This window comes from Elgaria multicarinata, chromosome 8 (genome assembly GCF_023053635.1).
Source record: "Elgaria multicarinata webbii isolate HBS135686 ecotype San Diego chromosome 8, rElgMul1.1.pri, whole genome shotgun sequence".
Taxonomy (NCBI): Eukaryota; Metazoa; Chordata; class Lepidosauria; order Squamata; family Anguidae; genus Elgaria; species Elgaria multicarinata.
In genome coordinates, this window is record NC_086178.1 from 59482342 (window position 1) to 59497978 (window position 15637).

The 15637-nt window shown below is 42.8% G+C and overlaps 1 protein-coding gene across 6 annotated transcripts in view; it reads right to left on the bottom strand.

Annotated features, from left to right (window-relative positions):
* The window catches only part of SH3PXD2A (SH3 and PX domains 2A), a 272178-nt gene that overhangs the window by 128740 nt on the left and 127801 nt on the right, over positions 1 to 15637 (bottom strand). For 2 of the 6 annotated variants that reach the window (XM_063132605.1, XM_063132604.1), the window contains exon 1: positions 11016 to 11069. The exons of the other annotated variants lie outside the window; for them this stretch is intronic. In XM_063132605.1, coding sequence (XP_062988675.1) covers positions 11016 to 11017 — 2 coding nt within the window. In that variant the 5' untranslated portion in view covers positions 11018 to 11069. Of the gene's footprint in view, positions 1 to 11015; positions 11070 to 15637 lie in introns of those variants that run through there. 6 annotated transcript variants of the gene reach the window in all.

Genomic DNA, 15637 nt, shown 5'->3' on the forward strand with positions numbered 1-15637 from the left:
TGTGTGTGTGTCTGTCTGTCTGTCTGTCTTTATATAGGTTTGCAATGGATCCCAACCTGCATAATAGTCAGTTGTTGCAGTGGCAAAATAGGCAAATGCTCTTTGGAACAGTCACGGGATGAAATAGCATTATTCTGTTTACCAGAGGTAGCCATCATCTGAAGTACCATATCCAGTCTAGGCTGTTTCTGCACTACAGGGTCGTCCTACCACCTTGGCCACCTTGTAACTAGTTAGTTCCCCACCCCACCCAGCATTCCCTGCCAGTCCCTCCCCTTTCCCAAGCAAACATCCACTTGCAAGGGGTGGGTGAGCAGAACTGGGGGGGATGGAGGTCTGGTTGGCCATAGCAGGGACCATGTCGACCTTATCTTTAACAGTCTGGATGTTGAGCTTAAGAAGAAGACCTATGCCCTCTGTCACTAGTTGGCTGTCCCTAATACCAGTTCCCCATTTTTACAAAGGTAGGCTTGTAGGGAGGGCTGGCTGACAATGAGAGCATTAGGAGTTGGGCCTCTGTTGAAGCTACACATTTACTTCATAATGAGCTCTGAAGGGAACCTTCAGGTTGACCATCATGAGCTCCCCATTCCAGTGTTTGGCTGAATTAGTAGTTGTCACCTTTCCACTTTGGGTGAAGTCAACAGAATAGTGTCAAGATGAAGTATTTATTTTTTAAAGCTAAAGCCCCTTCTAAGAGGTCACTCTGCATAGCACCTTGAATACTATGCAGACAGACATATGCAAATCTCTATGGTCAAAGTACTTTGGAGCACATCTGAAATGGCAATTGAGCTGTGGAACCCTCAGCACACCACCCAAGGGATGCTGGAAGTGGCTTGAGTAATGGTAGAGTTAATGTGACTGACCCACTCCATCAACATTTACAACACAGCCGCCTAGTCACGTGAACTGGCCTTTAATCCCCACTTAATTCTTAGAAGGGTGCTCAGAGGAGAACAATGAAAATGACAGACATCAGAATGTATGGTATATAAGGAACGGTGCCTGTTTACATTAGCCAGGAAGGAAGGCAAGAGTTGATAGCTATTTTCAAGTTAGAGGGGCAGCTTAAAAGAGAGCAGCTGGAGAAAGGACAAAGAATAATGGGTTCAGGTTGAAATGCAGCAGATTTAAGTTCAGCATCCCGAAAAGCCTCCTAAGTTCAAGGATGATTGAACGGTGGAAACAAATTGCTCTGGGGAAGTTGTGAGGTCTTTCTATTGGTGATAGTTAAGAGTTTTAAACAGGGGGAGAAGATTGGGCCAGCCAACTCTCCACTCTAGTACCATCCCTGTAAATTCTTTGCTTAAGAACAATTTCTCCCCAGATTTAGGAGTTCCAAATTAACTGTCTTGTTTGTGGAATGCCACTGGTATGTTAGCAATTTGCTATTCTTCAATTTTTTAATTCTATTTATTATTACATTTGTTTCCCTCTTGCAAAGAACCCACATTGGCTTACATGATGCTCCTCCTCTCCATTTTATTGTTGGTTTTATTGTTTTAATTGCTGTTTTATTGCGATCGTGTTTTTATTGCTTCTAATATTTTTAATATTTTATGTATTTGATTGTTGTAAGCCTCCTTGTGAGGGCCTCTGCCCTGAAAGGCGGCCAAGAAACGTATAAACAAACAAATAAATCAATAAAATGACAACAGCCCCATTAGGTAGGTTGGGTTGAGAGTGACTGGCCCAAAGTCATCCATTGAGCTTCATGGCCATGTAGGGACAGTCCAACCACTACACCACAAGTTTTGATTTCCTGACTTTGCATAGACTGCTGCACCTGAGCAGTTTGCCTGAGTTTTCAATTCCTTTTGTTTATTTGATTCTATCCCTTGCTACTACCTCCATGCCAGTGCAGGCCACCAATGCACACAAGGGCTTGTATGCATTGATGAAACGTGGTGCCAAATAATAATATATATATATATGATGTGATGGCGCACATTATCGCATTGAGATTTCTTTTGGCACTGAGTTTCATCAATGCCCACAAGTCCTTGTGCACATCACTAACCTGGACGAAAAAGAAGTGGTGGTGGTAAATGAACATAAAGCTGCAGCAAACTGTGCATACATCAGTTTGGGAATTTATTTCAGCAATTCTCTATGTTAAATCAGGAGGAAGGCAGAACAGAAACAAGGGAGCAGGGCCAACTCCCAGAGGATGGAGTAAAATCTGGTTATTCCTAGCCAGAGCAAATTTATTTATTTATTATTGCATTTATATCCGACCTTTTTTCCTCCAAGGAACCCAAGGCAGCATACATAAACCTCCCCCTCCTCCTCTCCACTTTATCCTCACAACAACCACCCTGTGAGGTGGGGGTTGGGCTGAGAGTGTGTGACTGGCCCAAAGTCACCCAGTGGGTTTCCATGCCCGAGTAGGGACTAGAACCTAGATCTCCCGACTCCCAGTCCAACACTTTTGCCACTACACCACACTTGCTCTCACAACTATTTCAATATAGTTCCATTTGGCAAGGCTAAGCATGTGACCCAATTTTGCTTCTATTCACTTTTTTTGCTAGTACGCCCTCTGAAATGAATCTCTAGTTTTATAAAAGATGCCATATTTCTCTTTACTTATTTTCTCTACCTAACAAAGGAATCTGTTTGTTTCACTCAAGGCTACAGCCAGGGACAGATAACTGTTGGATTTTGTATTTTCAGAGATGGTGGGCTCTGTATTTCTTTGTCCCAGCACCACGGTTGAGCCTAATCCACACGCCTATATACACTTATCTGGGAATAAGTTCCACTGAACTCACTTTTCAGGTCTGCTATTTCTTGCCACACGCCATCTTAAGGCTATGATGATGCGCACTACAGGAGGGATGGGAAACATGTCACCTTCCAGATATTGTGGGACTACAACTCCCATCAGCCCTAGCCACCATTGTCAATGTAAGAGACTATGGGAGTTGCAGTCCAATAACATCTCGAGGTCACGTGTTCCCCATCCCTTCACTACAAGCCACTTCCCACTAGGGAGGTCAGAGAAATCTGTTTGGAGGGTGGAGCTGGACAAGTTTTCCTAGATTCTCCATGCCCCAACCCTGCCTTGGACTTTGTTTCGGGTCCTGCTGCAGCGCCCAACTTAATCTGCAGTCAGTCAAGCCAGTTCTCAGATTGTATGGAATTCTCCGCAATTAGCCCCCTCAAGTTCCGCAATTTGCACAAATTTGGCTGTAATGTGCACAAACTGCTCAAATATTTGCACAATTTGCGGAAGTGGGGGGGGAGGAAGCACAAAACATTCCCAAAGTTCAGGGCAAAGCCCGAAGCTCGGTTCGCAAATACAAATCCACATGCCATGGAACCCTGTCAAACTCCAGATTTCCCAGCGACAGACACTCCTACCTCATGATAAAATGTTCTGGGGAAATCAAAAACTTCTTATTTTGTGCCATTTTGGTTGGACCTAATACAAGAACTGCCCTACTATGGATTTTGGATTCCCCCTTTCTTATGGATGAACGCATCCTCCTTTGCTTTTTGTTTATTAATTTGTGATTGCTCAGGTTAAGCAAATTCTAGACCATTGCCGTTTCCTTTGATTTATGGTTTATTTATTTATTTTAAAAAGTTAAATTGTGTAATTCATAATTTTACCTCAAGGTGGGGATAGATACCTAAAAGAACCCAACATGGCTTCTGATGGTCAAGTAGTGCATAGTTATGACCGATTCATAGCGCCCTCTCAGTCCACAGCAGCTGTAATCTTTAATCAGCCTGTGTTGAATTCAGATCACATCAAGTAATGCTTGCCATGTTACCTCAAATGCCAATGAAGTCTGAATTCAATGCATTGCTCACATCTATCTGGCCATGATATTACTGTTTTTAACTTTTGTAAACCGCCCAGGGAGCTTCGGCTATGGGGCGGTATATAAATGTAATAAATAAATAAATAAATAAATAAATGATATGAGACAGGTAGAAATCAGCACAGGCTAGTTAAAAACAAAGTAAATATGCAATCCTATGCATGTTTAGACAGAAAAAAGGCCTATAACCCCCAGCATGCCCTAGCCATACTGGTTGGGGCATACTGGGAGTTGTAGGCCTTTTTCTATTGGCTAGGAATATGCCCTGAGAGACTAAAGTGGTTCTTAGTCTGGCAACATCTCTAAAGACAGAAAGGCAGGTATATCCTTGCCTGTGACTGTCACTCCTCCAACTTCACTGCCCTCAGCTATCTGAAGGTCTTCTTCTTCCTCAAACAACTCCATTCTTTCTCCTTGAAACTGACTCCCCGGGTGATCCTTCCTTCCAATGTTCCTATTATGTTCTTGAAAAATCTGTGGTAATAGCGGATGCCCATGTGCTTTTAAATTACATCCCTGTGGGTATTAACTGAAGGACAGCAAAAGTGGATACTGAGAGCCCTTACATTTCAGAGAGACTCATACTCCAAGATTGGAAGGATAAATACTCACCAGCTATCATTCAATGGACTGAAGATCTTACTATTCTTGCTACATTTGAACGTATCTCCTACAGCCATGATCATGTAGGACTTGAATATATATTTATATATATATATATATGAAATTGAAGTATTAAATCCTTCTTTTTCTTTTTATATTACGGGTGATGTAAATTATTATTGTGCATGAATATGTTTATGATATATTCTTTCCTCCTTCTCCCTTCTTTTGTGGTTCCCTCCCTCCTTTTTGTTATTGTTTATTTGCAATTTAACCCCCCAAAAAACACCACCCTACCTGTTCTACAACCTCCTAGCTCCCTGCTAGTTATCATGTCCTATTATAACAAAGCCTAAATATTTGCCACTAAAATAACTGCACAATATTTCCCTGTTTATCTGTTCTCTCTCCTTCATCGGTTGTTTCCCCTGTGTCAAATGCTATACCAGAAGCTCCTAGGGGATTTGACTGCTTGTAATCTGTAAAGTGCCATGCATATTGGTGTGTGTGTGTGTGTGTGTGTGTGTGTGTGTTAGACCTTCCAGTTGTTAGCAGACACCATCATTTTGCATAGCTCCTTATATTATTGTCTATTTCCATGACTGCTAACCTCTGTCCCTACATGAAATGCACTCCAAACTTCCCATGATCCTTTCCCACCACCAATCTGCATTCCCTGAGGCACTGTTGTCCACACTTTGCAAGGGAAATGAAATTTTGCAACTAGAATTTGCCCATATTATGTATCTTATTATTCATGCTCAAGTCAAACAGCATTAGAGTAATGCGTTAATCATAATTCCTTGCAGAAACTCCAGTTCTGAGAAATGTGACATAGACATTATCCTTTCACTTCTCCAGTCAATAAGGACGGTATTACAACAGGATTAAAAACAGCTTGAAAACAGATTTTTAAATTACAAGCAGTGGTATCAACTAGAATCAGGACATCATTTGAAGAATATGTGAATATGCTAGCTCAACATCAGAACCTGTTTGAATGTCAATTAGGGATATATGGATTGTGTAAAATCGATTCAGCCTGTGTTTCAGAGAGTGTCAGAAGCCTTATGTTCTGTCGTCTGCCCAACAGTGGAATCTGATTTTTTTTTGGTTTCCAAATTTACACAAATTTGCCCTTGCAAAAATGCACAATTTCACCCAAGATGCACATTTTCATGCTTTAGTCTAAGGTAGAAATGTGCATTTTCGACCAGTTGTTTTTTTAAAAAAATTGTGTATTTTTCTCCGATATCTCTAATGATAATACCCTTGAACATGTGAGGTAATAAGGAACAAGAATATACCTCTGATCATGTGCAAAGCAGTTTTCATACAACTGAATAAACGCATTCGATAGAATGGAAGTTTGGGATTTTTTTTCCTTCCTAGAAGTGGGCAGCATGTTCTTTTTATCCTTCTCCTGTTAAACTGTGGGATTTGTGAGGAACAGGGGTTGCCATCAGGAAGGCCCAGCTCCATGTGGAGGTTTATCTAACCTGTCCATAGGTTGTCATATGTAACAGGATCTCAAGTGCCAGGAAGAAACTCAGGAGGAAAGACTACTTGAGATTTCTAGTAGTGAAAAATCTTTAGCTTTGGCTTCTCTCATTCAAATATCCCAATCTTCAAGCCAGATAGAAGAGGTCATATTTTAGGGCTTAACAGGCATCAATATTGTTACAGCTGTGATGGTGCAGATTAACACCTTTCACTCTGCCAATCACATTTCCTAAACTGACAGCTTTTCCTCAGTAGAGGGATGTCTGGAGCACAAAGTAATAGACAAAGAAAGGCGACAAACCCAACAGTTAGGGTGGCCACTTACGCATCAGCAAAAAAAGAGGAAATGCACCACCATAGCGGGTTGCATAAAATGTGCATGTGCTAATGTATATGAATATAGAAATAATTACTAGACTTTAATAGAAATGCAATACATTTCACCATAGTGGAGAAGTCTGCAACCAGGTGACCTGTGGGCCTGCTCCATCCAGGTGCTAACTGCTGATGGGCATCTTCAAGGCTCCTGTTTTCCCCTTCTTATGGACTTAGCAGCCTTTCAAAGAGAGGATGACTTCAAATGGAAGACTATAAAGGACATATGGTCACCTTACCGCCAGTGGCCCTGTAGACGTCCTGAGACTTTGTGAAATGATGCTCGAGAGATTGTCCCAATGACAAAGCATTTTATACCACAAAAGATTTATTGTGCCAAAGAACTTGCTGTTGTTGCTTTACTACAGCAGACTAACCACAGCTAATGTATTAACACCCCAGCAACCCAGTCTGGACTTGCCTCTCCCTTACATACTTTGGTAGGCATTTCTCCACAGCATCACAACCTGGATGTCTGGCAAAAGGAAGTAGCATGTGCTCACAGGCCCAGGAAAAAGACAAAGCCAAGCTTTGAAAAACCCATCCATGAATCAGTGACGCTTGAATACTGGGCAAGGCAAGGTACAGCCTCTTGTAAGCACAGAGAGATACTGTAATGTGGCAACAAGGCAGAGAGACTTCTCTGTGCCCACCACCACCACCACCAAGTGTCAAATGCTCTCTCCAGTGAGGTCCATCTGGTGCCAACATCTTTTCAGCACCAGGGTAAAACTTTCTTCTACTCCCAGGCAATTGACAGCATATGAGAAGGCTTTTTAAGAAGTCCTGGTCTTTTTATTGCTGATTGATTAAAAGTGTATGTTATGATTTTATATCATGTTATTGTATTATATTTCTAGGGTTTTAATCTTTGTAAACTGCCTAGAGTGCTTTGCTTGTTGTGCGGTATGTAATAAATGAAATGAAATATAGGCCTTAGCTAGAATGGGCTCCCAGGATCAGGGAGGGATGATCCCTTCCTTGCCCCGGGATCTCGCCCTACACTTTGGCCCTGGTTTTTCCGCGGTCCTGGGCTGAGCCTGAGACCACGGAACGTATGGCCCATTGCCGCGGGTCGACCCAGCTCCGTGCGATTCCTCTCGCGGAACCAGGAGCTGCGCCCATCAGGGGTAGGGTGGGGGGAGCGGGAATTTAAATTATTTTTTAAAAAAACACTTAGCTTTAGTGCACGAGCGTTTGTGCGCTCCTTCCTCTTTAAAAAAAAATGGCGGACGTGACGCCTCTCCTGCTGAGGTTGTCGCGTGTCACATGTAGACAGAGGGGGGATCTTGCGATAAACACAGTGCAAGATCTTCCCTCCTCTGTCATGGGATAAAAGGCAGGTCTAGCTAAGGCCATAATCTCCCCTCCCTTGATACCAGAGGTTCTTAAGGGCAATTCCCTGACAGTGGCAATCTCACTGGAAAAAAAGATGGCTGTTCTGTGGAAACAAGACACACATGGAGAAGAGGAAGCATGTCACAGGTTTCTGTCTTACTTCTCTGAAAGCTAGCAGTCATATACAGGGAGATCCTGCTGTGACTTGTGGAGAGGATTTCAAAGTCAGGCAAGGGTGCCTGGGAAATCCCACTGGTTGTGACAGAAAATTACTTTGGAATGGAAAATTACTTTGTCTCAAGCATATGAATCATGTCCCATCCCATCACTCCGTCATCATGGAAGGACATGCAAGACAGTTCCTGCTTCTCTGCGTCATATGTAGTTTCTAAGTGCTTGATCAGTTGATCCAAAATGGTCTCTTTCCTGTTTCTTGTAAGTTTGCAGCGAGATCTATGCCAGCACACACTGTTGTTATGCAACTCTTGTGCAATACAGTCACCATGATCTATGCAATATTCCATTTAAATTTGATTCTGCTTGACAATCCCAGCTTTTATTTAATTTTTTAAAAATCTAGTTCTCATGGTCACATATAAAAGCTTGAAAATCTGTAGTGCAGCCTTCCCCAAGCTGTTGCTCTTCAGATGTTTTGGATCATGACTCCAATTTGTCATGCTGGTTGGGGATGATAGAAGTTGTAGTCCAACACGTCTAGAGGGTGCTAAATTGGGAGAAGCTGGTGTAGTGTTTGTTGAAGTCACAATCCCCGCCCAAAAAAAGAGACATAAGTATAGGATATCTGTTTCTCCAATTAACAACCTGTCCTTTCCCTTGGTTCCTCCCATTTTAGGAAAATTGTCTATCATTGGAGTCATAAAGATGCTAATCCTAGAAAGAGCAATTTATACAACCATTGTTCAGGAGGAAGACTCACCACAAGGTAATACTCTCCCCCAGTCTCCTGGGACCATAAATGTTTTTATAAACAAATACCGTATTTCTTTATTTTAAGAAGCAGGGAATAAATCACCTTTTGTGCTTTTTGCTGGCTGAACTGACAGGAGTTAGTCCAAAACATCCAGGGGGCACCAGGTTGGAGAAGGCTAAGTTATTCATCTGGGTGGAACCAGACATCACACACAATCTTTCCAATAAATATTCCTCATCCCATTCCTCATCATATAACTCAGATGGAATCCTCTGTGAAACTTAAACTGTGACTGAACTTCTTGCTTGACTCTAAATCACATATGATGAGATCCATAATGTCATGCCCCATTTTATGTGAAAATTTTCCTCCACAGGATGAGAAAAGAGTGAGTCTGACGCATGCAACCTCGCCCCACCTACTGGATTTGCCAGTACTGGGATCTCCCTGAACCAAATATATGCCTAAGGCTTGTTCCCTTCTGATCATAGGGAGAGAAAAAAGCTTGTTTAAACAGGGCTCATGTGATACTGGGGTACGTAGCATCACAAGTCCATGTGATTTAGAGAGGAAGCCAGAATCCCAGTTACACTTTGCATTTTTATATCTGGAAAAGAGTGTCCCAGTACCCAGGAAAATGTGCTTTTTCTTCTGCTTTCTTGCCTGTATAATTGCAGTGAGCCCAGGATTTTCTTTCAAAGCAGAGCTTATCCACTTGAGAAAAATAGATTACTAACTCCATGGAACTGCCATCTAAGAATGATCCCTCTTCTGGAGACTTCACAGTCTGACGTTGGGGCACTGTTAAGTTCAGTTATCACACTAGTTTGTGTTCACTTTCTTATTCACCTGGGGAGTGTATTCATGGCTGCCTCCCTCAAAAAACTGTGCTTTCCCTCCCCTGGGGTGGCATCAGGTAATCCTAATGTCGAGGAGGGAGCACAGGGGTTCTGAGTGGCCATCCAGGGACAGGAGCTGCCCCAACCCTCTTCCTGGTGGAAGGCAACCAACTGCAGGTCGCCTTCCACCAGGCCCCACCCAGCCATGCCTCCACTGTGACTCTGGAGTGAGGCCTTGGGGCTGTCTTGATGCCATCTTGCGCATCCTACCCTCATTCCGGAGAAAAAAAGTCAGGTTAAGTCCCAGACTTTTTCTCTCCACAGCTTTGGCAGAAAGCCCCAGGGTGGGTGCACGATTGCAGCATTGTCATATAATTGGCACTACACCACCGCACACTCACCCAGGGGCTTTCTGACCATTTAGAGAGCCCCCTGGATTTATGTTTTTTTTAAAAGAACGCTCTTGAGTTTTATCCAGAGTAATTCAAGATCTCTGGTATAAGTTACTGCCTAGCTCAATGGTACTTCTAAATGTGTTTGGAGAGAGCAGCCGGAGGAAGGATAAGTTGATATGATCCTATATCAAATAGAAAGAAGTAATTAGAATTCATGTCATAACCAGGCATTCCTGTTTGATCATACATATGAACGCAGCCATACTTCTTCCTCAAAAGGGTGAATTGATGAGTTATACATTATTCCTCAAAAGGGAAAGCTGAAGATGTGTCAGTGGTAAGGCAGCTTTGCAAACACAAACATTTTGCGGTTCACTCACTCATACTAAACATTTTAGCAGTCCCTCTCCACACACACATGTACAATTTGCCAAAGGCTACTTCGAAGAACTGTAATTTGCCCTAGGTAAATATCTAACTCGAAGGAGTGGGGAGCTCCAACTTTCAACATGCTGGGAAATACTGGGAATTGAATGCAGGGCTTTTTCTGTCTAAACATGCATAGGATTGTGCCCTTAATTGTTTGGGAGGTAGTAGATACCATTGAAGGTGCATCCACTTCTTACAAGGGTCAGACGAAGATCAGTGATCACAACGGGTGGTGATAAGAGATGTTTGTTCACAGCTCACATAGGATTGCACTCTTATTAGTAGCAAAACCAATGGTAAGTGGACACCACAATCCCAGGCATTTGGGAAACTTACAGCTGCAATCCTATATACACTTACATGTGAGTAAATCTCACTGAACTCAATGGGATTTTCTTCTGGCTAGACATGCAAAGGATTGTGCTGAAGCAATACTGAAAAATTATTTTGTATCCTGAAAATTACTCAAATCATGCTGAAAATGAAACTTGGGACCTTGTTTCAGTTCCCTTCTTTTAGCTACAATTTCTCTATAGAGCAGCCGGCGCTGAATATTGGCTACAGATTGTGACTGAAAAGTACAACGGGAAGCTCCAAGGACGGAATGAAGGAACTTCTAAATCTAATTAAGTGTGATGACAAAAGATAGCCCCCGCACTTCCCACGCAGACCCTGTACGAAAAAAATGTTTATATACGTTTAAGACAAAGCAATGCATGAAAACAATGGTAAAGCAGACATCGAACATGACAACAGATTTACTTACATGAGGGTTAGTGCATGAAGTTGCCCTTCGTTAAAGGAGCAGCCGGGAAGTCCTCTGCTGTTTGACTTATGCAAAATACACAAAGCAGCTATTTGTGTTTGTTCGGAGTTATGGGAGGTGGGCCGTGCATCCCAGCACGCAAAGAACAAAGCTGACATGCATGCAACATCTCTTACTCCCACCCACTGGTACTTCTTAGAATCAGGGACAGATTTGCATAAGACATCATCTGGAGCCAGTGATAACAGCTGAACAGAGAGACAGGGTACACGGGCTTTGGTAGTTTATGATACTAAATGGTGGAAGACAGAGACCACACAGTCAGTGAATGCCTCCCCCTACAACACACATAAAAAAATCCACAGTGTCAGGAAACTCATAGAGAAAAGGAGGAATGGGAAGGAAAGGTTACAAACACACCAATGACCTTCCACACCAATGGAAAGCTACTCACTGGGAAATTAACTAGGGCGCAATCCTTTGAGTGGAAAGAACATTTCTACAACCCACCCCCCCCCAGCCTTCCCCAGCCACCCATTTTTGCCTGGGACTGTGGGGCCCTGCCTTCACGGGGCCAAATTGGTGCTGCTCTGCCACCAAACCCCATGGTATCACTACTGCAGGGTGGCGGTGAGTTATCTTTAAAAGGGGAGGCAGCACAGGGTTTCCAGTGGCCATTCGACTTGCTGGGCCCTCCCCCTCCCCCAGCTTCCAGGGACTAACAGGAGGTCGCCTTCCACTGGGAATGCCCCTTGGCATGGTGCTGGAGTGAGGACAGACGGTGGAAGAGCTGTGTTGATCTTGCTCTGGCAGGAAAAGTCGGGGTAAGTCCCCGACTTTTCTGCTGCACAGCATCGTCTCTTTGCTCCGCAGTGGCAGTGAATTGGCAGCTGCGCTAGCAGCATTGATTCAGAGACAGCTTTCTGTCTAATCATGCATATTATTGCACCCGAAATCAATCAATCTCCCTTTCTCTCTCTCCACTGTGCTAGTTTACTACAACAATGTGATCCACCCCACTACAATCCCAAGTGGTGCAGTCCAGAATTCACGTTGAATGCTTTGAAAGCAATCGCATCAGTAGAACATGAACTTGTACTACAGGCTTTTGGGGCTGGTCATGCATGGAATGAATGAGCAAGGTCCACTCTGCTCCGTGCTAGCCTTTGCCAATTTCTATGACCAGAACTAGGGCAAATCTATTTCTCTCCTGTTGCCGTATCTTCTGCTCTCTCAATGGCTTGTAACAATGACAGCGTTGGCTCCCAGTTGCATTGAGGTGGTTAGAAGATGGCTCTCAAGAAAAGCTGCATGTTATTTCTGTTACTGTTGCTGCAGCTGCATGAGTCACATCAGGCTCTTTTTCCAGCATTATTATATTAGGAGCAATCCCTGGGAAGATTTTGGTTCCAGAGAGGAAGCCTTTTTTTGGCAGAAATAATCTGATTCCCATGTGTTCTGCCTGTTTTTAAAAAGGAAACAGCCTCTGGTTGTGAAGACCCAACTCCCACCAGTGTCAAGAACGACTTCTACCAACCTAAGGAAATTCAAGTGACTTTTTTCTAAATATACCCATGGCAGAAGAGCTGCCAGTACACTTTTCCAAGAATATCTTGGAAGCTTCTCTGGCACTCTTTTGGGTTGGCGGTAATATTGTGGTTTTCTGGCATTCTTTTCAGTTGGTGACAACATTGTGTTTTGTTTTGCTGAACTCACATTAAATGCTGGATGGAGTCCCAGGATGTGCTTGACAGAGACCTGATTACCTGGCAGACTAGAAATGAGGATTTCAGAAAAGCTACTGTGAACACCTGAGCATGGATACATGTTACCAGTCATTACCACAAAGCAGAAGCACAGAGGGAAATATAATAGAGGTCAATAACTTATGATATCATAATATAAAACAATGGCAAAATGGCAATACTCAGCGCTGAGCCAAGACATTTTGCTGCCTGGTGTGGAACTAGAATGCTCCTCCTTCCCAAAGGTCACCATTCTGACACTGATTCCTACCGTTATCTATCCCTGCCTGCATGACTGGTCCTGTTGATACTTGGGGCGAAATCTCTTAGAATAGAATGCCTGTTTCTTTAAACATTGCCCTAATTCCCCCTTTACATGGAGCCCTAGCTACCGTGTCTCAAGCATCTTCCAGATGCAGAGGCTGGAATCCCCCCCTAATGATGATTAAATAATAATCATCTACCATGATTAAATAAGAAATGCCTCCTAGCTATGCTAACATAATACCTGTGTTAAAAGAACGGCACTGATTGCCTATTACAAGGTTGTTATGATAATATAAAGCTCTAAACTTGGTACCAGGATACTTAGCAGTCTGCCTTCCCTTATATATACCCAGGTGAGATTTAAGATCATCAGAGGAGGCCTGGCTTGTCATTCTAAAATGAAAGGAACGTCACCATGAAGAACTCCAACAGTGGGCCTCTTCTGTAGCAGCACCCACCCTCTGGAAAATCCTCCCCCAATGCAGTTCAGGAGGCAGAAAATGTTGCATTTTTTTTCAAACGCCTCCTAAAATCACACCTTTTCACCCAGGCTTTCCCTGGGCTGTAACTGTTGTTGGGTTTTACTTTGGTTTTTCATGCTATTTTTAAACTTTTAAAAGTTTTATATTACGTTTTATTTTGTTGTATGGTTTTAACTGCTGTGAACTGCCTGGAGGGCCTTGGCTATTGGGAATTATAGAAATGTAATAATAAATAAAAAAATAAAAAAATAAATGTCCCAATGCTATCAAGTTGACCTGGCCATTGCCAGCTTAGCTGGCCAATCAGAAGGGGAATAAACTTTCTTTGGTCCACCTCACTTAGGCAGGAGATCCTGCTATTGACATCTACTGATGACCCAGCAAGATGGGACAAGAGTGACTGGAAGCAAACTCCTTTGGGTTTTCTGCCAACCTGGATTAACTGAGAGAGAGAGAGAGAGAGAGAGAGAGAGAGAGAGAGAGATAATCCTTTGTATAATTGGGAAGGGAGATGCTTGAGATGTGACTGCCCATTGTTATTATCATGGAAGAATAAGTCCTTGAGTATAAGAATTCTTAAAGATGCAGAAAGGTGGAAGCTTTGGCTTCTGCCACACTGCCAAAGAACACTGTGGGCAGGGCTCGCCTTGGTACAATGTCATTAGTTGCTTCCTAACACACGCTCAACTGTGGAGCGGCGTGCTCCATCTTCATGAGGCACTTAGGAAGTATAATGGCAGATGTGTGCTGTCAAGCTTGGCATAGCTTATGACTGGACCCAAAAGGGAAGTGAAATAGGAGAGATGCATTTAGTTAGAATTGTGTCCACAGAACTAGAAGGGCTCCTCCTTACACCAGTGCGATGATGTGCTTCAGAAATCCTCTGCCACACACACAAAAACGACTCATCCCAGACTAGTTATACAAAATAGAAGGCAGCAGTTGAAATAAACAGAACAAAGTGGTGCTAACCAGCATACAAACTGCAATACTAAATATGAACAAAAATTGGGGCAGTAGATTCAAAGAAACTTTTAATTAACATCTGGCACGTGCTATTTAGTGCTCAGAGCAAACGAAAGTATTTTATCGTAGTGAAATGCTTAACATAAGATACTTGTTTGTTTACAGTATCAGGCACGTAACAGAACAGCACTAAATATTATGTGCCTGATACTGTAAACAAAACAAGTGTCTTATGTTAAGCATTTCACTACTATAAAATACTTTTGTTTGGTCTGAGCACTAAATAGCACGTGCCAGATGTTAATTAAAAGTTTCTTTGAATCTACTGCCCCAATTTTTGTTCATATTTAGTATTGCAGTTTGTATGTTGATTAGCACCACTTTGTTCTGTTTCATCCCAGACTAGGCAACATGGCCAGAGGAAGAGATGTGAAGGCCGGGGTGGGGGGGGAATGAGTGGTGGTGGTAGAATTTGGGGGAAGGGAAGTTTTTTTCCTTCAACCCCCTCCCCCAAATCTCGGCGGGGAAACATGGGGAAAAATAATTTTTCCTGATTTTTTCTTGTTCCCTCATGCGGTTTTCCCCCTTATTTTCCCCCAGGTCTTCACATCTCTAGCGGGCGGTCCACATATCTAGGCTTAGGCATGAAGAGGTAGAAGTTAGAAAAGAGTACCAGTACCAGTTCCAGTAAGTGTACCTATTTTAAGCCAATATGCTTTTGTTCTGCTGCAGAAAGTCACCAAGATAGAAAGTGAGTACACAATTCATCCATAATGATAATGAAAAAGCATCTGCCCCACCAAAGTTGAGGTGTTTGTGCCTGCCTGTGCTATTAATGTAGGTATTCCACTATTATTATTTTTGGCTGACAGAGACAATAGCACCCGTTTTCTTGCAGGCCAGATGCAACTTTCTCTTAGGTCATGTTCAAATGGTGCACACACTGTTATTTTCCTGGCTCGCCTAGAAACAAAGCACATTTTGCTTTCTGACAAGTTAAGATCTAACCTTCTGGAAGGTCCTGCCAAACCAAACATTAATGCTTTAGATTAAAATGTCACAATTTCCCTTGAAACTTTCAACTGAAACATTTAGCGCTTGGCTGAATATGCTCCCTCATTCTACATCATTATCATCACTATGCTTGTACCCTGACTGAAAA